The sequence below is a fragment of the Bombina bombina genome, chromosome 8 (assembly GCF_027579735.1).
Source record: "Bombina bombina isolate aBomBom1 chromosome 8, aBomBom1.pri, whole genome shotgun sequence".
NCBI classification, from domain to species: Eukaryota; Metazoa; Chordata; class Amphibia; order Anura; family Bombinatoridae; genus Bombina; species Bombina bombina.
This window is the reverse complement of record NC_069506.1, coordinates 36,222,224-36,244,059: the sequence shown is the minus strand read 5'-3', so window position 1 is coordinate 36,244,059 and position 21,836 is coordinate 36,222,224. Positions and strand designations below refer to the sequence as shown.

General features: G+C 37.3%; 1 protein-coding gene across 2 annotated transcripts in view; it reads right to left on the bottom strand.

Moving 5' to 3' along the window:
* The window catches only part of NBL1 (NBL1, DAN family BMP antagonist), a 48,019-nt gene that overhangs the window by 1,662 nt on the left and 24,521 nt on the right, over positions 1-21,836 (bottom strand). For both annotated transcript variants that reach the window (XM_053690301.1, XM_053690300.1), the window contains exons 2-3: positions 7,392-7,564; positions 1,251-1,362 (exon numbers count right to left, since the gene is read on the bottom strand). In XM_053690301.1, the coding sequence (XP_053546276.1) occupies positions 1,251-1,362; positions 7,392-7,558 (279 nt within the window). In that variant the 5' untranslated portion in view covers positions 7,559-7,564. The remainder of the gene's footprint in view (positions 1-1,250; positions 1,363-7,391; positions 7,565-21,836) is intronic.

Genomic DNA, 21,836 nt, shown 5'->3' with positions numbered 1-21,836 from the left:
CTAGTCACAATCATGTAGTCACAGAGAGACAAAGGGGATGTTTTGTTTTTTTTAAAATGGCTAAATTATTTTAGAGGAGTCGCCACTACAGCTTATCTAAATGAACTACTTCTAATGAGAGTGCATGTGTGTCTGCTCTGTTAAATGCTGTGTTAACACAATGTTTTCACCTTTTATGCACTTATTGTGAATAGCTATCACCCAAAATGCACATTTTTAGGACCAATAAAATGAAAAGCAATGTTAAGACCATACAAAACATTGTTGAATGCATGAACTATGTCTTTGAGCGCTAAAATAAAAAAGAAAATTTAACTGTATATATTCCTGCAATGCTTTCAAAGTATTCCAGGATTGTAGAAGCCTGCGTCCCCTCTCTTAGGGCTTCAATGCACCTGCACTGTCATGCTGAAGTTAACAGCTTGACTTAGTAGCCAGGAGCTAACTCCATTACAGTCTATGGGGTGGGTGGTATGGATTTGATTGGCTATACCTGCCAGCTGCCTGGCAATAAAAAAAAGCCTCTGGAGGAGGACTGATGGCGTGGACAGGGCACATGAATGGGTGCTAAAATAAACACTTCCAGATGTGTTTAAAGGGACACTCAAGTCAGAATTAAACATTAATTATTCAGATACAGCATGCAATTTTAAATAACTTTCCAATTTACTTCCATTAACAAAAGGTGCACAGTCTCTTTATATTTACACTTTTTGAATCACCAGCTCCTACTGAGCATGTGCAAGAATTCACAGAATATACGTTTATGCATTTGTGATAGGCTGATGGCTGTCACATGATACAGAAGGAGTGGAAATAGACAGAACTTTGAAATTAGTCAGAAAAAAATCTACTACTCATCTGAAATACCGACTAAGTGCAATTGCATTGTCTTTTTATCATGCATTTGTTGATTATGCAAATCTACTGTATTTACGGGACCTTTAACTTGTAAGAGGTGGACATGGACTTCTGGAATCTTGCAATACTTAAATGTATAACGTTTACTGTCCCTCAAGTACAACTGTTTAGTTTTCACAAAACATCTTGGGCATCATTTTCTCAAAGTGACGCCTAAAAGGGGTAGATGGGAGCTCCATAAATAGTTCATTATCCTATTCTCTGTTTCCACCAATGGCGCGATTGTGAGCAGGACTGATATTGATGTTAAGTGCATATCATTTTAGGCACATTTAATGTAATTGAGTCATTTTAACACTAAAAACTTGAGTAACCTTGAGGACACTCACCACATCCCACATGGACTTGGCCGGCATACAGGAGTCACAGTGCACCAAGGATTCAGTAGACTGAGGAAATGTGTTTGGGACACTGTAACTGAAGCACTGACCCAGACAGGCTCTGAAAAGAAACACAAAAAAAGTTTAATCGGAAACATAAAGCTAAGCTAAGTTCCTTCCATTATCAGGTATTCCATGAGACTACTGAAGTCTACATAAATACATTCTGCTCCTAATACATTTCTAATAATACTATTTCATGTATAACTTACAACATGACTGATCATATGGAAACGTTATTATTTTGAAAGATATTTTGATTGCATTGTAGTGTTAAATTGTGCTTTGTTTGCAAAAAAAATAACAAACAGTAAATAGGGAATGGGATGGATGAATGTTTGGAAGAGTTGAGAAAAATAATTAGGCTTAAAGGGACAGTAAAGTTCAAATTAAACCTTCATGATTCAAATAGGGCATGCAATTTTAAACAACTTTCTCATTTACTTGTATCATTGTTTAGTTGAAAGCTAAAACTAGGAAAGATTATATGCCAATATCTAAGCCCTTGAAGGCTGCCTCTTATATGAATGCATTTTACAGTTTTTTTACATTAGAGGGTGTTAATTCATGTGTGCCATGTAGATTACAATGTGCTCAAGCCTGTGGAGTTACTTATGAGAGGGCACTGATTGGCTAAAATGCAAGTATGTCAAAAGAACTGAGATAAGGCGGCAGTGTGCAGAGGCTTAGATACAAGGTAATTACAGAGGTAAAAACGTATATTTCTATAACAGTGTTGGTTATGCAAAACTGGGGAATTGTGAATAAAGGGATTATCTTCCTATCTTTTAAACAATAACATTTTTGGTGTTTTACTAATCCTTTAAACTAAAGGGACATAAACCCAATGTTTTTCTTTCAAGATTCAGATAGAACATATAATTTTAAACAACTTTCTAATTTACTTTCATTATCAAATGTCCTTTGTTTGTTTTTTTGTAATCCTTTGTTGAAAAGCAGGTAGGTAATCTCAAATGTGTGCACGTGTCTGCAGCACTATATGGCAGCTGTTTTGCAACAATGTTATACATTAGCAAGAGCACTAGATGGCAGCACTATTTCCTGTCATGTAGTGCTAATGTTATACATTAGCAAGAGCACTAGGTGGCAGCACTATTTCCTGTCATGTAGTACTAATGTTATACATTAGCAAGAGCACTAGAGGGCAGCACTATTTCCTGTCATGTAGTACTAATGTTATACATTAGCAAGAGCACTAGGTGGCAGCACTATTTCCTGTTGTGTAGTACTAATGTTATACATTAGCAAGAGCACTAGATGGCAGCACTATTTCCTGTCCTGTAGTACTAATGTTATACATTAGCAAGAGCACTAGATGGCAGCACTATTTCCTGTCATGCAGTACTAATGTTATACATTAGCAAGAGCACTAGATGGCAGCACTATTTCCTGTTGTGTAGTACTAATGTTATACATTAGCAAGAGCACTAGATGGCCGCACTATTTCCTGTCCTGTAGTACTAATGTTATACATTACTGAGAGCACTATATGGCAGCACTATTTCCTGTCATGTAGTACTAATGTTATACATTAGCAAGAGCACTAGATGGCAGCACTATTTCCTGACATGTAGTACTAATGTTATACATTAGCAAGAGCACTAGAGGGCAGCACTATTTCCTGTCATGTAGTGCTAATGTTATACATCAGCAAGAGCACTAGATGGCAGCACTATTTCCTGTCATGTAGTACTAATTTTATAGATTAGCAAGAGCACTAGATGGCAGCACTATTTCCTGTGATGTAGTACTAATGTTATACATCAGCAAGAGCACTAGATGGCAGCACTATTTCCTGTGATGTAGTACTAATGTTATACATCAGCAAGAGCACTAGATGGCAGCACTATTTCCTGTCATGTAGTGCTAATGTTATACATTAGCAAGAGCACTAGATGGCAGCACTATTTACTGTCATGTAGTGCTAATGTTATACATTAGCAAGAGCACTAGATGGCATCACTATTTCCTGTCATGTAGTGCTAATGTTATACATTAGCAAGAGCACTAGAGGGCATCACTATTTCCTGTCATGTAGTACTAATGTTATACTTTAGCAAGAGCACTAGATGGCAGCACTATTTCCTGTCATGTAGTACTAAAGTTATACATTAGCAAGAGCACTAGATGGCAGCACTATTTCCTGTCATGTAGTACTAATGTTATACATTAGCAAGAGCACTAGATGGCAGCACTATTTCCTGTCATGTAGTACTAATGTTATACATTAGCACAAGCACTAGATGGCAGCACTATTTCCTGTCATGTAGTACTAATGTTATACATTAGCAAGAGCACTAGAGGGCATCACTATTTCCTGTCATGTAGTACTAATGTTATACATTAGCAAGAGCACTAGATGGCAGCACTATTTCCTGTCATGTAGTACTAATTTTATAGATTAGCAAGAGCACTAGATGGCAGCACTATTTCCTGTCATGTAGTACTAATGTTATACATCAGCAAGAGCACTAGATGGCAGCACTATTTCCTGTCATGTAGTACTAATGTTATACATCAGCAAGAGCACTAGATGGCAGCACTATTTCCTGTCATGTAGTGCTAATGTTATACATTAGCAAGAGCACTAGATGTCAGCACTATTTCCTGTCATGTAGTGCTAATGTTATACATTAGCAAGAGCACTAGATGGCATCACTATTTCCTGTCATGTAGTGCTAATGTTATAGATTAGCAAGAACACTAGATTACAGCATTATTTCCTGTCATGTAGTGCTAATGTTATACATTAGCAAGAGCACTAGATGGCAGCACTATTTCCTGTCCTGTAGTACTAATGTTATACATTAGCAAGAGCACTAGATGGCAGCACTATTTCCTGTCATGTAGTACTAATGTTATACATTAGCAAGAGCACTAGATGGCAGCACTATTTCCTGTCATGTAGTACTAATGTTATACATTAGCAAGAGCACTAGATGGCAGCACTATTGCCTGTCATGTAGTACTAATGTTATACATTAGCAAGAGCACTAGATGGCAGCACTATTTCCTGTCATGTAGTACTAATGTTATACATTAGCAAGAGCACTAGATGGCAGCACTATTTCCTGTCATGTAGTACTAATGTTATACATTAGCAAGAGCACTAGATGGCAGCACTGTTTCCTGTCATGTAGTACTAATGTTATACATTAGCAAGAGCACTAGATGGCAGCACTATTTCCTGTCCTGTAGTGCTCCAGACGTGCACACTACCTACCTAAATATCTATTAAACAAAAAAATAAATCAAATGTGCTTTGTTCTCTTGGTACTCCTTGTTAAAAAAGAATATGCACATATTCTACACTAGTCTCTTATGATTGGCTAGCTGCCAGCCGTGCAATGTTCCTTCAGCAAAGGATAACAAGATAATGAAGCTAATTTGATAATACAAGTAAATTGGAAAGTTGTTTAAAATTGTATTCTCTATCTGTATCATGAAATCATTTTTTGGGGGTTTCCTGTCCCTTTAAGTTCACTATTTATGAATTTTACATTGTTGCTCAAATGTGGGTACCTGAGTCATTAGTATTCAAGTTAATGTAAATGTAGCATTCCAATGTTATTTTTTTATAGTGGTTAAAACTAACATTTGACTCAGTCATGCTATTTTTATCATAGTATTTGAAAAGAATATTCTAATCTGGTAGCAGTGATGAGAATGGTCCACAAATTCAAGCTTTAACTCCAATATAATATTTGACACTTGGCACAAATGACACATTTGAAAAAGAGGATGAAATATTTACTTAAAGGGACATAATACTCATATGCTAAATCACTTGAAACTGATGCAGTATAACTGTAAAAAGTTGACAGGAAAATATCACCTGAGCATCTCTATGTAAAAAAGGAAGATATTTTACCTCACAATTTCCTCAGCTCAGCAGAGTAAGTTCTGTGTAAAAAGTTATACTCAGCTGCTGCCCAGCTGCAGGTAAAAAAAAAGAAAAAACTCTCTCATGAGATTTCATAGTAAACTTCCTTAAACTGAATAGGGAAATAACATGAGTGTGCACGAAAGCTCACTCCTTCCGCTGTCCCGGGACAGACACACTAAAATGCTGCTTAGAAATCCTTTACAATGAGAGGTGGCTACTGAGAAACTTTTGAGGTAAAATATCTTTCTTTTTTACATAGAGATGTTCAGGTGATATTTTCTAGTCAGCTTTTTACAGCTATACTGCATCACTTTCAAGTGTTTAAACATTTGGGTATTATGGCCCTTTAATAAAATATTTGTTATATAATGACATTCAAAGGTGATAAATAAATGTCATATTGATGTTTGAAAAAATATTTTAATTTGGTAATAGAGAAACGCCTATTTCTTGTAAATACCACAAAACTTCCCTTCTCATCAAAATGTGTCTAATTTCCATTAATTATCGCTTCATGATATCTTCTGTCCAGTGCAATTAATTGTGGGATGGGAGAATATTTAGTAATGTTTTCGTAATTTAAATGTTCTTCCTTGGAATTAATCTTAGAAAATGGTTTCAAAGTTTAAATTTAAGTGAAATAATGACTAGAAATAGAAATGTAACACGCATTTGTCTACTTTGTATGTGTTTATCTTTAAATGTAATGTTACTTTTAGAACGATCTTCAAACTTTTCATTCAAGATTTATTTTCGAAATGGTAAAATCAATGTGTGCTATATCTCAGGCTTATACTAAAAGCAGTGTAGTTCAATAAAACATAATATTCAAAAATCTAACATTCACCTTATAATTCTCAAAGAATTATACAGTACTGATTTCACTTCAGTTTAAAGGGACAGTCTACACCAATTTTTTTATTGTTTTAAAAGATCAATAATCCATTTATTACCCATTCCCCAGTTTTGCATAACCAACACAGTTATATTAATATATGTTTTACCCCTGTGATTACCTTGCATCTAAGCCTCTGCAGACTGCCCCTTATCTCAGTTCTTTTGACAGACATGTAATTTAGCCAATCAGTACAGTCTCCTAAATAACTCCACGGGAGTGAGCACAATGTTATCTATATGACACACATGAACTAGTACTGTCTAACTGCGAAAACATTTCAAAATGCTCTGAGCTAAGAGGCGGTTTTCAACGGTTTAGAAATCAGTTTGAGCCTAATTAGGTTTAGCTTTTAAAAAATACCAACAAGGGAACAAAGCAAATATAATGATAAAAGTCAATTGGAAAGTTGTTTAAAATGGCATGCCCTATTTGAATCATGAAAGTTTAATTTTGACTAGACTGTCCCTTTAATTCTATGTATTATTTGAAGGAATGTACTATATGTTAGAATTTAGGCCTTTCAAATGTACATTCAAATGAATCAATGTGGAAATTGCCCAATGTTTGAAACTATCGGTACCAAACATTTGTGACTATGGGTATATTCTTTTCCATTGGTTCTATTTTGTAGAAAACCATAATTGAATAATATTTTGACTACTACGTATCCATTTGAAAGACAGAGAGAGAAAGCTAGAGTGAGAGTGTGTGTGTGTAAGGTCAAAGTGACCCAGAAGATGTTGCATCAAAAAAGTCTTATGCATTAGTAACAAATGCTGCCACACCAACGTGTCTTTAAAGTTAAGCCCAATGCATGTAATATAGATGAGTTCTGTGATCAGTTATTAACGTTGACAAAACCATTTTCAATTTTTTATTACATCAATATTTAAATGTTATATTTGTTTTATAGAAACATTAGAATAGTAGAGCAAATGTCAAGGAGAACATTTTATTTATATCATTTAAATGTATAGAAAAGCAGACGATTAGCAATCCCTTGCTTATTTATTTTTTCATAAATAATATAAAGTTGTATGGTATCTGTATAGGTGTTGGTATCGAACCCAACTCTAGTTGGAATAAATACAAAAAGTATTATGGCAGGAGAGTCTACATTTCTGTGGATCTATTTTAAAAGACATGGTCAATTTACTTTTTCTAATAGTGATATTTATTAGCCATGGTGATATTCCAGGATTATTTTTTATCGTTGCTATGGTTCAAAGACAAGACTACTTCAATATCTTCTCAAATATATTTCTTTTGCTTTTCATCCACTTACCTGTTTTGTATAGATTTTGATTCACAGCCACTGTGTCCCACAATCTGTGTAATATTCTTGGCTTCACACCAGGCACTTTTATCTGGAAAAAGTGCCAGTCTATTTATGGGAGGTGGCGCAGCAAAAATTGCCAGTGGGACCAGGAAGCCAATCAGAAACCAGATCATCGTCACCTGTATGAAAGGCGGAGAACACTGTTAGTCTAATGGGTTATGAATTAAAAATAAAATATATAGAAATGTATTCTATTCCTTTTCCTACACAACAATACTACACATCCTTTTTATCTACCTGGCTCAGTCTGATGTAAAGAAAACCTCAAGCACACAAACACATTTCAGTTTTCAACTGAATCACTTCTTAAAATTTTTTTTTATTAGAGGGGCTGGCATTTGTGAACATTGGTGGGACTGGAGAAGTTGTAGACACACAATTTTTTTGCCCCTTGAGCCAGTGCTGCAATTTCAACAAATAGTTTTCCCGGCTGCTTTTGCTTGTTTGTACTTTGCTTCTCCCCTGCCCAATTTCGCTATGAATGTTGTGGGCATGCCGTGGGGCTTGCAAAATTGCGCTGCTAGCCTAAACCTGCCTGCCTATCTGTGCTCACTGCTCAGTGACATGGGGAGCAGTGGAGTCACTCACTGCTGTGCTGTCTCTCTAAACGGGAACTGGCAAATCATGAGGGGATGCCTGGCACCTGACCGCATGACTGTTTGACACTGTCTTTAAAGTGAAGGAGCCACGTATGATGCCCACCAGACCATTACGGATACGGTACACTAAGTGCACACTGAACAGGTAGGAGGGCGGGCGGGGGTCTGGGGGTGGGCAGAGTGCAGAGGTGATTGGCCATAAGAAGCGGTAGGCACGCGGCCCGGGGCTGTGCACTGACAGGCTTGGAACAGAGTCAGAGAGCAGAATTTTCATAGTTTGCACCTAAAACTTTTCTTCAGTGATTTATTTTTTGAGTGCTCTGTTTATCTTTAATTTGATGCTCTGCTGAGCCAGGGAGCAGCTCTAGGCATGAGCTTTATAATTAATGCAGTGCAGTTTACATATTTTGTATGTGTGTGTCTGAGTTTTTGTGTGTGTGTGTGTGTCTCAGTGTTTTTGTGTGTGTGTTTTTGTGTGTGTGTCTGAGTGTGTTTCCGAGTGTTTGTGTGTGCATCTGAGTATGTTTTAAGTGTGTCTGAGTGTTTGTATGTGTGTTTGCCTGTGTTTTTGTGTGTGTCTGCTTTCTGGGGGGGGGTGACACCATAACTTACCGCACCGGGTGACACCAACCCTAGTGACGCCACTGAGTGCTGACCTGTTCAGAGCACACATATTGTTTCAGCAATTATTCCATTTGCATCCTTGCTGACAAATACACACCACCATGACTCAGATCGAATGTAAAATAAAAAAAATAAAAAAAATACTGTCCATTTTACTTGTTTTATCAAATTTACTCTGTTCTCTTGATATACATTGTTAAAAGCAGGTGGGTGGGTTTAGGAGTGTGCATGAATCTGGAGCACTATATGGGGCTTAATTTATCAAACAAAAATTAGTCAAGCTCTCCTATTTTGTGCCTAAAATTACACGATTGTAATCTCGTATTTATCAATCTAAAATGCGCCTAAAAACTTGTGAAATTCGTCCGTAAAATAGTCGCTTTGGTGCACCAAAAAAGGGTTAAATTACATTGGCCCTGTGCGCAAGGTTTGATCGCCTAGTAATTGTTTGATTTTTTTTTTTCTGACAAAGGCGCACATTAAATTCTCCTCCTAATGCGTATAAATAAGTTTCTCCATAAATACTGTGGAGAACTGCAGTAGAAGTAATTTCTCTTGGAGTTTGTTTGGTGTTCACATCATTATTATGGAATATTGTTTTGATTTTGCCCAGAATTTCCTTTCATGGTCAATGCTCCAGTTTATGAATGTTTTTAGTACTTTATACAACAAATAAAAAATTATGTATAAAATCTGTTTACTTGTGTTTTTGCAATACAACGGGAAACTATAAATGAATTGTTTGTTTCCAAACAGCCTCAAACAAGGTGCAATAAAAAAATATGTATATATGCTATATAGTGCACCAGACACATAGAGCTACTTTATATATGCTTCACAAGGGGTTAATAATACTCTGTATGTGGTTGACAGGGTTAATACTGCTCTATGTATGGCTTACAAGGAGATTATGTGCTCCGTATGTGGCTGACAAGTGGTTATGGGGTTAATAGTGTTCTAATAAAATAAAACATCTTTCTCTTTTCCATGTAAAAGTGAATATTTTAAAATGTACTAGAGTGCTTTTTATAGGTGAATTGACTTGCCTCTGTCAGCCACGTAGCAATAATCCTCTTTATTTGTCTCTAAACGTGCACTCCCTGCTTTTCGATGGAAGCATTTTTGCAATATACAATATGCTTCTAGTAAAAGCTATTACTTTTTTTCAGTAGCATACACACATATGCTGTGAGTGCCTGTGCACCAGTATTAAAGCCCAGAGAACTGGCAGTGGTGTCTGTTGTGTCTCATACAAATCACTGCTGTCACAGGTGTGGTATTTGAATACTGGTGCAAAGTCCCTTACAGCATATGTGCGTATGCCACTTAAAAACAGTAATAACTTTTACTAGAAGCATTTTTGCTAATGAAAGACATTTGCAAAAATGCTTCTATTTAAAAATGAAATGCACCCATGCACATTTATTTTTTTACTTTTCTATCCCTTTAAATAATCAGTTTCATATAAAAATTCTCAGAGCTAGATTACGAGTTGTGCGTTATGGTTAAAAAGCAGCGTTGAGAGGTCCCAACGCTGCTTTTTAACGCCCGCTGGTATTACGAGTCTTGAAATGACAGGCTCACCGCTCACTTTTTTTGGCCAGACTCGGAAATACCGCAAATCCACTTACGTCAATTGCGTATCCTATATTTTCAATGGGACTTGCATAACGCCGGTATTACGAGTCTTGAAATGACAGGCTCACCGCTCACTTTTTTGGCCAGACTCGGAAATACCACAAATTGCGTATCCTATATTTTCAATGGGACTTGCATAACACCGGTATTACGAGTCTAACCAAAAGTGACCCTCTCCTGTCAAGCCTGGTACTGCATTTAAAAGTCAGTAGTTAAGAGTTTTACACTACAATGCTGTAGCATAAAACTCTTAACTAAAGTGCTAAAAAGTACACTAACACCCATAAACTACCTATTAACCCCTAAACCGAGGCCCCCCCCACATTGCAAACACTAAAATAAATTTTTTAACCCCTAATCTGCCAAACCGGACATCGCCGCCACTATAATAAACATATTAACCCCTAAACCGCAAACACTAGTTAAATATTATTAACCCATAATCTGCCTGCCCTAACATCGCCGACACCTACCTACATTTATTAACCCCTAATCTGCCGCCCCAACATCGCCGCCTCTATATTAAATGTAGTAACCCCTAAACCTAAGTCTAACCCTAAACCTAACCCCCCTAACTGAAATATAATTTTAATAAATCTAAATAAAATTACTATCATTAACTAAATTATTCCTATTTAAAACTAAATACTTACCTGTAAAATAAACCCTAAAATAGCTACAATATAACTAAAAGTTACATTGTATCTATTTTCGGGTTCATTTTTATTTTACAGACAACTTTGTATTTATTTTAACTAGGTACAATAGTTATTAACTATTTAATAACTACCTAGTTAAAATAAAGACACATTTACCTGTAAAATAAAACCTACAATTACAACTAACACTACACTATAATTAAATTAATTACCTAAACTAAATACAATTAATTACAATTTAAATAAATTATCTAAAGTATGAACCCCCCCACTAAATTACAGAAAATAATAAAATAATTACAAGAATTTTAAACTAATTACACCTACTCTAATCCCCTAACAAAATAAAAAAGCCCCCCAAAATAAAAAAACCATACCCTACACTAAATTACAAATAGCCCTTAAAAGGGTCTTTTGTGGGGCTTTGCCCCAAAGTAATCAGCTCTTTTACCTGTAAAAAAAAAGTACAAATACCCCCCCAACATTAAAACCCACCACCAACACAACCAACCCTACTCTAAAACCCCCCAATCCCCCTTAAAAAAACTAACACTAACCCCTTGAAGATCTCCCTACCTTGAGAAGTCTTCACCCAACCGGACCGAAGTCCTCCACGAAGCTGGCAGAAGTGGTCCTCCAGATGGGCAGAAGTGGTCCTCCAGACGGGCAGAAGTCTTCATCCAGGCAGCATCTTCTATCTTCATCCATCCAGCACGGAGCGGCTCCATCTTCAAGACATCCGATGCGGAGCATCCTCTTTTAACGACATCCGACGACTGAATGAAGGTTCCTTTAAATGACATCTTCCAAGATGGCGTCCCTTCAATTCCGATTGGCTGATAAAATTCTATCAGCCAATCGGAATTAAGCTATAAAAAATCCTATTGGCTGATCCAATCAGCCAATAGAATCCCAGCTCAATCCTATTGGCTGATTGGATCAGCCAATAGGATTGAACTTAAATCCTATTGGCTGATTGGATCAGCCAATAGGATTTTTTCTACCTTAATTCTGATTGGCTGATAAAATTCTATCAGCCAATCGGAATTGAAGGGACGCCATCTTGGATGATGTCATTTAAAGGAACCTTCATTCAGTCGTCGGATGCCGTTAGAAGAGGATGCTCCGCGTCGGATGTCTTGAAGATGCAGCCACTTCGCGCCGGATGGATGAAGATAGAAGATGCCGCCTGGATGAAGACTTCTGCCCGTCTGGAGGACCACTTCTGCCCATCTGGAGGACCACTTCTGCCAGCTTCGTGGAGGACTTCGGTCCGGTTGGGTGAAGACTTCTCAAGGTAGGGAGATCTTCAAGGGGTTAGTGTTAGTTTTTTTTAAGGGGGATTGGGGGGTTTTAGAGTAGGGTTGGTTGTGTTGGTGGTGGGTTTTAATGTTGGGGGGGTATTTGTACTTTTTTTTTACAGGTAAAAGAGCTGATTACTTTGGGGCAATGCCCCGCAAAAGGCCCTTTTAAGGGCTATTTATAATTTAGTGTAGGTGTAATTAGTTTAAAATTCTTGTAATTATTTTCTGTAATTTAGTGTTTGTTTTTTTCGTACTTTAGATAATTTATTTAAATTGTAATTATTTTTGTTTAGCTTAGGTAATTAATTTAATTATAGTGTAGTGTTAGGTGTAATTGTAGTCGTCGGATGTCGTTAGAAGAGGATGCTCCGCATCGGATGTCTTGAAGACGGAGCCGCTCCGCACCGGATGGATGAAGATAGAAGATGCCGCCTGGATGAAGACTTCTGCCCGTCTGGAGGACCACTTCTGCCCGTCTGGAGGACCACTTCTGCCGGCTTCGTGGAGGACTTCGGCCCAGTTGGGTGAAGACTTCTCAAGGTAGGGTGATCTTCAAGGGGTTAGTGTTAGTTTTTTTTAAGGGGGGATTGGGTGGGTTTTAGAGTAGGGTTGGTTGTTTAGGTGGTGGGTTTTAATGTTGGGGGGTATTTGTACTTTTTTTTTTACAGGTAAAAGAGCTGATTACTTTGGGCCAATGCCCCACAAATTCCCTTTTAAGGGCTATTTGTAATTTAGTGTAGGTGTAATTAGTTTATAATTCTTGTAATTATTTTATTATTTTCTGTAATTTAGTGGGGGGGTTTCGTACTTTAGATATGTAATAATTGTAATTATTTTTGTTTAGTTTAGGTAATTAATTTAATTATAGTGTAGTGTTAGGTGTAATTGTAACATAGGTTAGGTTTTATTTTACAGGTAAATTTGTCTTTATTTTAACTAGGTAGTTATTAAATAGTTAATAACTATTTAATAACTATTGTACCTAGTTAAAATAAATACAAACTTGCCTGTAAAATAAAAATAAATCCTAAGCTAGATACAATGTAACTAGTTATTAGTTATATTGTAGCTATCTTAGGGTTTATTTTATAGGTATTTAGTTTTAAATAGGAATAATTTAGTTAATGATAATAATTTTATTTAGATTTATTAAAATTATATTTCAGTTAGGGGGGGTTAGGTTTAGGGTTAGACTTAGGTTTAGGGGTTAATACATTTAATATAGTGGCGGCGACGTTGTGGGCGGCAGATTAGGGGTTAATAAATATAATGTAGGTGTCGGCGATGTTGGGGGCATAAGATTAGGGGTTCATAAGTATAATGTAGGTGGTGGCGGTGTCCTGAGCAGCAGATTAGGGGTTAATAATATAATGCAGGTGGCGGCGATGTCGGGGGCGGCATATTAGGGGTTAATAAGTGTAATATTAGAGGTGTTTAGACTCAGGGTTCATGTTAGGGTGTTAGGTGTAGACATAAAATGTATTTCCCCATAGGAATCAATGGGGCTGCGTTAGGAGCTTTACGTTGCTTTTTAACAAGTGTTAGGGTTTTTTTCAGCCGGCTCTCCCCCATTGATTCCTATGGGGAAATCGTGCACGAGCACGTTTTACCTTCTCACCGCTACCGTAAGCAGTGCTGGTATTGAGGTGAGATGTGGAGCTAAATTTTGCTCTTCGCTCACTTTTTTGAGGTTAACGCCAGGTTTGTAAAAACCCGTAATACCAGCGCTGTCTGCAAGTGAGCGGTGAGGGAAAACTGCTCATTAGCACCGCACCCCTGTTAACGCAAAACTCGTAATCTAGGTGTCAGTGTTGCTGTATATATTTTTATAATTTTATTCTAACTATATAGTAGGGATGGGCGAATGTGTTTATATTCAAATTAGAATTTTTGAACAAATGTTTTTTGTAGAAATTCGATTTACATCATCTAATGTTGATAAGAACGAATATTATTAAAAATTCTATTATCGAAATAGAATATTACATTTATAAAACACAGCTGTAGACTAGAAATACTATTTCGAATTTGAATGTTACATTTATAAAAGAGTTGTAGACTTGAAATACTATTTCGAATTTGAATATTAGATTCAAATTTAAATGTGACATTCGATTATTACATTTTGAAATTAAATGTGATATAAAATACATAGCTAAACATTCGATTATTCGAAAAAATATTTTTGAATGTTATTGAAAAATTCGAAAACAGAATGTTAGAATGTTATATAAACATTCGAAATTACATTGTAAATATATATCTCAAAGAAAGTGTTCCAATGTAATTATCAAACAATTCAATTCATTAGAAAGCAGCTGTATAAATTGTTTTGATGTATATGCAAAAAAAAGTAGCTGGTGCCTCGGAAAGTGTGCACATAAAGAGTTTGTGCATAGATAGATAATGGGTGTGAATTGGAACGTTGTTTACAATTGTGTATTCTATCTGAATCATAAAAGTTTAATTTTGACTTTAGCGTCCCTTTAAATCATATCCAAATGGATTAATAGTTTATCTTTCAAAGGGAAATTTAAGTAAAAATGAAGTCAATGATTCATACAGAGCAGATCATTTTCTTCAATTATCAAACCTACCTGTCACTCATGGAATCCTTTCCATAAGTGCATACAGAGGTAGTTTCAATAGGTTGTATGTATCGGGAGAACTATATGTCAGTATTGTTTGCCACAATGCTTGTAACAATGCTATACATATAGTGCTTAAAGGGACACTAAACCCCCCAAAAAATTTCATGATTCAGATAGAGCAGTAATTTTAAGCAACTTTTAAGCAACTTTCTAATGTACTCCTATTATCAATTTTTCTTTGTTCTCTAGCTATCTTTATTTGAAAAAGAAGGCATCTAAGCTAAGGAGCCAGCAAATTTTTGGTTCAGACCTTGGACAGCACTTGGTGGGTGAATTTATCCACCAATCAGCAAGAACAACCCAGGTTGTTCACCAAAAATGGGCCGGCATCTAAACTTACATTCATGCTTTTCAAATAAAGATACCAAGAGAATGAAGAAAATTTGATAATAGGAGTAAATTAGAAAGTTGCTTAAAATTGCCTGCTCTATCTGAATCACGAAAGGAACAATTTGGGTTCAGTGTCCCTTTAAGCACGTAAATGCTCATGAGTCTATCTAGATATGCTATCATGAAAAGGAACTAAGCTTTAACAAAGGATATCAAAAGATAATGTGCTAATAGAAGTAAACTGGATTTTTTTTTTTAATTGTAAGCTAAATATTTAATATAAACCACAGTGTTTCATTTAAGGGACATGAAACCCAAAACTTCTTTCATGATTTAGGTAGAACATATAATTTTAAACAACTTTCCAGTTTAATTCTATTATCAAATTTACTTCATTCTCTTGGTATCATTTGTTGAAGGAGCAGCAATGCACTACTGGTTTCTAACTAAACACATGGGTGAGCCAATGACAATCGGTGTATATATATATATATATATATATGCAGCCACCAATCAGCAGCTAGAACCTAGGTCTTTTGCTGCTTCTGAGCTTTCTTAGATAAACCTTTAAGCAAAAGATAACAAGAGAATGAATTAAATTAAATTATAGAAGTAAATTGGAAATTTGTTTAAAATTGTTTGTTCTATCTGAATCATGAAATAAATATTTTGGGTTTCATGTCCCTTTAAGGCAGACATTTTTCATTGACACGGATTTCTTCTGTGTGAATGTTTTAAAGGGACACTGTACCCAAAAAAATTATTTCGTGATTCAGATTGAGCATGACATTTTAAGCAACTTTCTAATTTACTCCTATTATCAAATTTTCTTCATTCTCTTGGTATCTTTATTTGAAATGCAAGAATGTAAGTTTAGATGCCGGCCCATATTTGGTGAACAACCTGGGTTGTCCTTGCTGATTGGTGGATAAATTCATCCACCAATAAAAAAAGTGCTGTCCAGAGTACTGAAACCAAAAAAAACTTAGATGCCTTCTTTTTCAAATAAAGATAGCAAGAGAACAAAGAAAAATTGATAATAGGAGTAAATTAGAAAGTTGCTTAAAATTGCATGCTCTTTCTGAATTACAAAAGAAAACATTTGGGTTCAGTGTCCCTTTAAGACTTACTAGAATGTAAGATCTTACATAACTGCCCAGCAGGGGTCAGCGTGTACTCAGCAGAGTCTCTGCTCTTCAGAAACTCAAGTTGCTGCCAAACCGCTGACCTCAGTTGATCCCTAAATGTTAATGTTGGTTTTATTGTCCTCCCCTGGGGGCAGGGACAGATATGAGCACTAACCTGACATGTTCTTAAACAACCGTTTTGAATGCATTGCAATTTAGATATTAGCTCATGAAGTAAACAAACCCCTTCGTTACCAGAGACGTGCCGTTGCGCAATAGTTCTTTTGTGGTACAGATAACATCGCAGCTATAGAGGCACCAAGCAAATGAACCACAACGTGAAAGAAGAACTGAAACCACAGAACTACTGGGCTGGTTTAAAGGAACAACAAACGTGTTGTTTAAAGGGATACGAAAGTCAAAATTAAACGTGCACGATTCACATAGAGCCGGTCATTTTAAGACACTTTTAAATTCACTTTTATTTTCAAATGTGCTTTGTTCTCTTTGGTATCCTGTGTTGAAAAGGAATACGCACATAACCTACACTAGTGGGAGCTAGCTGGTGATTGGTGCCTGCACACATTTGTCTCTTGTGATTGGCTAACTAGTTGTGTTCAGCTAGCTGCCAATGTACCTTCAGCAAAGGATAAAAAGAGAATGAAGCAAATATGATAATAGAAGTAAATTGGAAAGTTGATTAAAATTGTATGTTCCATCCAAATCACAAAATCAAATTTTGAGGTTTCCTGTCCCTTTAAATAGATGGATTTGAAAACTCTAAAGGTGTAGCACCCCCCCCCCCCCCCCCACACACACACACACCCCCACCCCCAGCACTTTACAGGGCTTTTTATGGCTAAATTATCTCTTTTTAGAAAGTTCCCAATTTTGCTTTGTTCCCATGATATTCTTTGTTGAAGAGATGCCTAGGTGGGGATCTGGAGCACTACATGACATGAAATAGTGCTGCCATATAGCGCTCTTGCAAATGGATAGCATTCTTGCAAAACAGCTGCCATATTCTGCTCCAGACACATGAACGCTCCTAAGCTTACACCTCTGCTTTTAGAACAAAAGATACCAAGAGTTCAAAGAAAATTTGATAAAAGAAGTAAACAAGAATGTGGTTTTAAATTTCATGCTCTATCTTAATCATGAAAGAAAAAATTAGGTTTCATGTCCCTTTAATGTGCCTCTTTTTTTAAAGAGACTTTTATGTAGTGCAATACTACAACACTCTTATGCCACAATAAAAGAGCCACAATATATTGACAATCCTGAGCAGGAAACAGTCAGCCAATTAGGAGAGGCATACACAAGTAGCTGCCAAGTACCAGCCATGGGCACGATCAAATATACGGCGCAGGTTTCGGCGTAAGCGTGGGAACCTGTGCCGTCCGTAATTTCACCTCGCACATCGGGGTCTTACATAAACCCCGCTGGCAGTTCATAAAGTGCCGTAAGTCTGATAAACTAGCGATGTCCAGAAATGAGCGTAAATACAGATTTCTGGAGTCGCCAGTGACTAACGGCACTGCCGGCACCTAAGAAAAGTAAAGAAAAGAACAAATTTCCCATAAAAGTCTAACACGCCTCCCAAAAATAAGCCCGACACGTAAAACCCCTATATCCGCAATCTCATTACTAATATTAAATTTATTAACCCCTAGACCGACAACCCCCCACAACGCAATATTCCTATTTAAACTATTAACCCCTATATCCGCCATCAAACCCACACCGTAAGTAATAACTCAATTATTAACCCCTAAATCCGCAAACCCCAACATCGCAAACTACCTATTAAAACTATTAACCCCTAATCCGCCATTAACCCACAACGCAATAAACCTAATCAAGTATTAACCCCTAAACCGCCATAGCCCACAACGCAATAAACCTAATAAAGTATTAACCCCTAAACCGCCATAGCCCACAACGCAATAAACCTAATCAAGTATTAACCCCTAAACCGCCATAGCCTACAACGCAATAAACCTAATAAAGTATTAACCCCTAAACCGCCATAGCCCACAACGCAATAAACCTAATCAAGTATTAACCCCTAAACCGCCATAGCCCACAACACAATAAAACTAACCCCTAACCCCCCCTAACCTAACACCCCCTAAATGAACTAAAATTACCTAATTTACAAAATACTAACGTTACAGCCAGTGTAGCAATACCCCACTTATATATACACTGATGTAAAAATAATAATCAATTATCACATTTTTGTTTCTTTCATGAATCAGAGAGAACATGCAATTTTAATCAACTTTTCAATTTACTTCTATCATTAAATGCGTTTCGTTCTTTTGATATCTTTTGTTGAAAAGGATACCTAGGTAGGTTTAGGAGCTGCTGATTGGAGGCTGCACATAACATATATGACTCATGTTATTGGCTAACCCATATGCATTGCTGTTTCTTTAACAAAGGATATCCAGAGAATAAACCAAATTAGATATTATTACAATTAAATTGGAAAGTTATTTAAAATTGTATGATCTATCTGATTCATAAAAAAATGAATGTGTTTTGTAAGTAATAAAGGAATATGTATACAGATGCCAACTACAGGCTGACTTGTATTATTATTATTGTATTATTCTAGCGCTGCGGAATCTGTTGGCGCTCTACAAATAACCAATAATAATAATTACATTTGGGAACCCTGGGAGCACTATCTATTCTATAATAGGGATACATTTGGAGTGTGCCGCCCCTGTATCTGAGAAACTCATAGGTAGACATAGGGGTCGATTTATCAAACGCTTTGCCAGCCTTCGCCCCCCTACGACTACAGGTTCTTAGGTGGCGAATTTCAATCCTCCTGGTCTCGTCCAACCGGGGATATTGACAGCTCATGCGCGTGATTGGCTGTGCACGGGCAGGGGGCGGCGTTGCACAAGAGCGCAAAATAGTGCTCTTGTGCAATGCTGAATTCCGGCAGCGGAATTCAGCCCGCCAGAGACGAGCTGCAGCGGATAGGGGCGCATATGTACACCCCTGTCCGCCCGTAGCTTGATAAATCAATATAATAACGTGAGACTCCTTCCCTAGACTGCTCTCTCTTCCATACCAACGTCTTCTTTCATTTTTTCCACCCTTCCTCCCCCCCACCCCTCCTTTTTGTCTCTGCCCTTTCCAAACTGCACAGGTAATGTGATATCTCTATGTTTTGGACCAGAATAAGGTTATTTATGTTCCTACCGAACCTTCACATCTACTTACTATTATGAATCACAACAGTGTCTATCTTTATTTCTTGCACTGTGGAACTATTTGTGCAGGACAATCTGGATGTATTTGACTAATATATATTCCACGTGTGTGTACTCATTGCTTATTGATGAGATTGGTAGTAGTGTTTGAAATCATTAAATTATGTGAAAGAAAGAAATAAAATAAGAAAAAAGCACCTTTGACATACAGTATATTCATATAAAGGGCTAGATTACAAGTGGAGCGCTAATTTATCGTGCACCCGTAAACGGACAAATTCACTCATTGACGTACGCGCAATAAATAACCAGCAATTACAAGAGGCTGGTTATTTCTACTGCAAGTTTGCAGTTTCAATTAGCCCTCAAAAACTAACTAGAGATCAGGGCCTCTATTTAACAAAGTCTGGCGGACCTGATCCGAAAGTGCGGATCAGGTCCGCCAGAACTCGCTGAATACGGAGAGCAATACGCTCTCCGTATTCAGCATTGCACCAGCAGCTCACAAGAGCTGCTGGTGCAACGCAAGGTGTCAATCAACCCGATCCGTACTCGATCGGGTTGAATTGCGGCAATGTCTGTCCGCCTCATCAGAGCAGGCGGACAGGTTATGGAGCTGCGGTCTTTAGACACGGGGCCTCAAGCTCTATCCGGAGCTTGATAGATAGGCCCCACTATCTCTGGTTAATTTTCTAAATGTCCCTCAATGCCCCCAAAATACAGTGTAGCATTAAAAAACAAAAATAACTGTATGAAGCCTAGCGCTACGGAATTTGGCGGTGCTATACAAATAAATTATAATAATAATAATAATGAGGGCCGGGTTAAAGTTAGTGGCTGTGGGGTATTAGAAAAACATGGCACTGAAAAGTGTCTTTACATTGCAATCTATGGGGAACTGTGTGTTCTCTATAAATATTCATGTATATACTTATATACATATATATTTATGTGTTAATATGTGTAATATACAGATATTAACACATAAATATAAACAGTATGTATATATTCCTACACATATATATTTACATTTGCTGCCCATCAATGCTGCGCTAGGTTACCATGCTTTGTCTCACGGCATGAGAACGAGGCTCCAATTGGAACCTATGAAAGTTCCCGCAATGCAAGCGTTAGGTAGCGTTAACATTGCACCTAACTTGTAATACCAGTGCACATTTGCGTGCACATGAATTATAAGTGGAGTGCAAATATTGCGCTTTTAAAGCGATATTTTGTGCTCCACTCGTAATCTCGTAAGTTGGTATCCACACAAAGTGATCCATATGACAATAATATTGGGAGGGGTCCTCCTAATAAGCAAGGGCATGGTGCTTTTTTTGCAGGTTGTACTTTCATGCTATTGCTCAGCTTGTGACCTAATCCTATATTTTAAAAGGCCAGGTATGTTTGTCCTATGCAATCATGTGTAGTAGAGACTGCATCGTGAGACAAACATACCTGGCCGTAAGAAGCAGTATCCAGCGATCAGTGATAGACTGTGCGCGTGTCCGCACGAGGCCGTAAGAAGCAGTGTCCAGGTATCGTGATAGACTGCATGTGTGTACGCCGTAAGGAGAGTGCACGCGTGTCTGCAAGAGAAAGGCTGCCGGGAGGCTTAGGAGGGAGTCCGGTTGGCGAATCATCGCTGGAGAGGGGCGGGATCGGGTGAGAGCTCTACGCTGCTAAGTTGGTGGTGTGGGAGGGATAGGAGGGAGGCGGGTGGGCGGCCCATCGCTGGAGGGGGTGGGACCGCTAGGCTGCAGAAAAAAAAGTTAAGAGCCGCAGGGAGGGGGATGAGGGAGAGGGGGGAGAGGTGATTTTGGTCTGTGTAATGGGCTTTAAGACTAGTATGAAAAAAATCACATAGATAAGGCACGTCTGGGATCATATAATATTTTAGAACAAATATTTTATATATGATCTGAGTCTGCCTTTCTTGTATTTGGACAATAGGACTATCAATCAAAATGAGCCAAGCCAAATGTATATCATTATATAGGAGCTCCAAGTTATGTCTACAACATGCAAACATAAAACACCCAAAACTGAATTGTCTCTTTTTTATCATGCAACAAATAAACCTGTTAAAAAAAAAATTTGTATCAGACAGTAAAATCATATTAAATGTAACTGAAATTAATACAGAATAAATCATTGTGCAACTTCTACAAATGTTCAATAGCTGATAAGGAGAATTCTTACAGGTGCACCTTTTTTTAAAAGTCC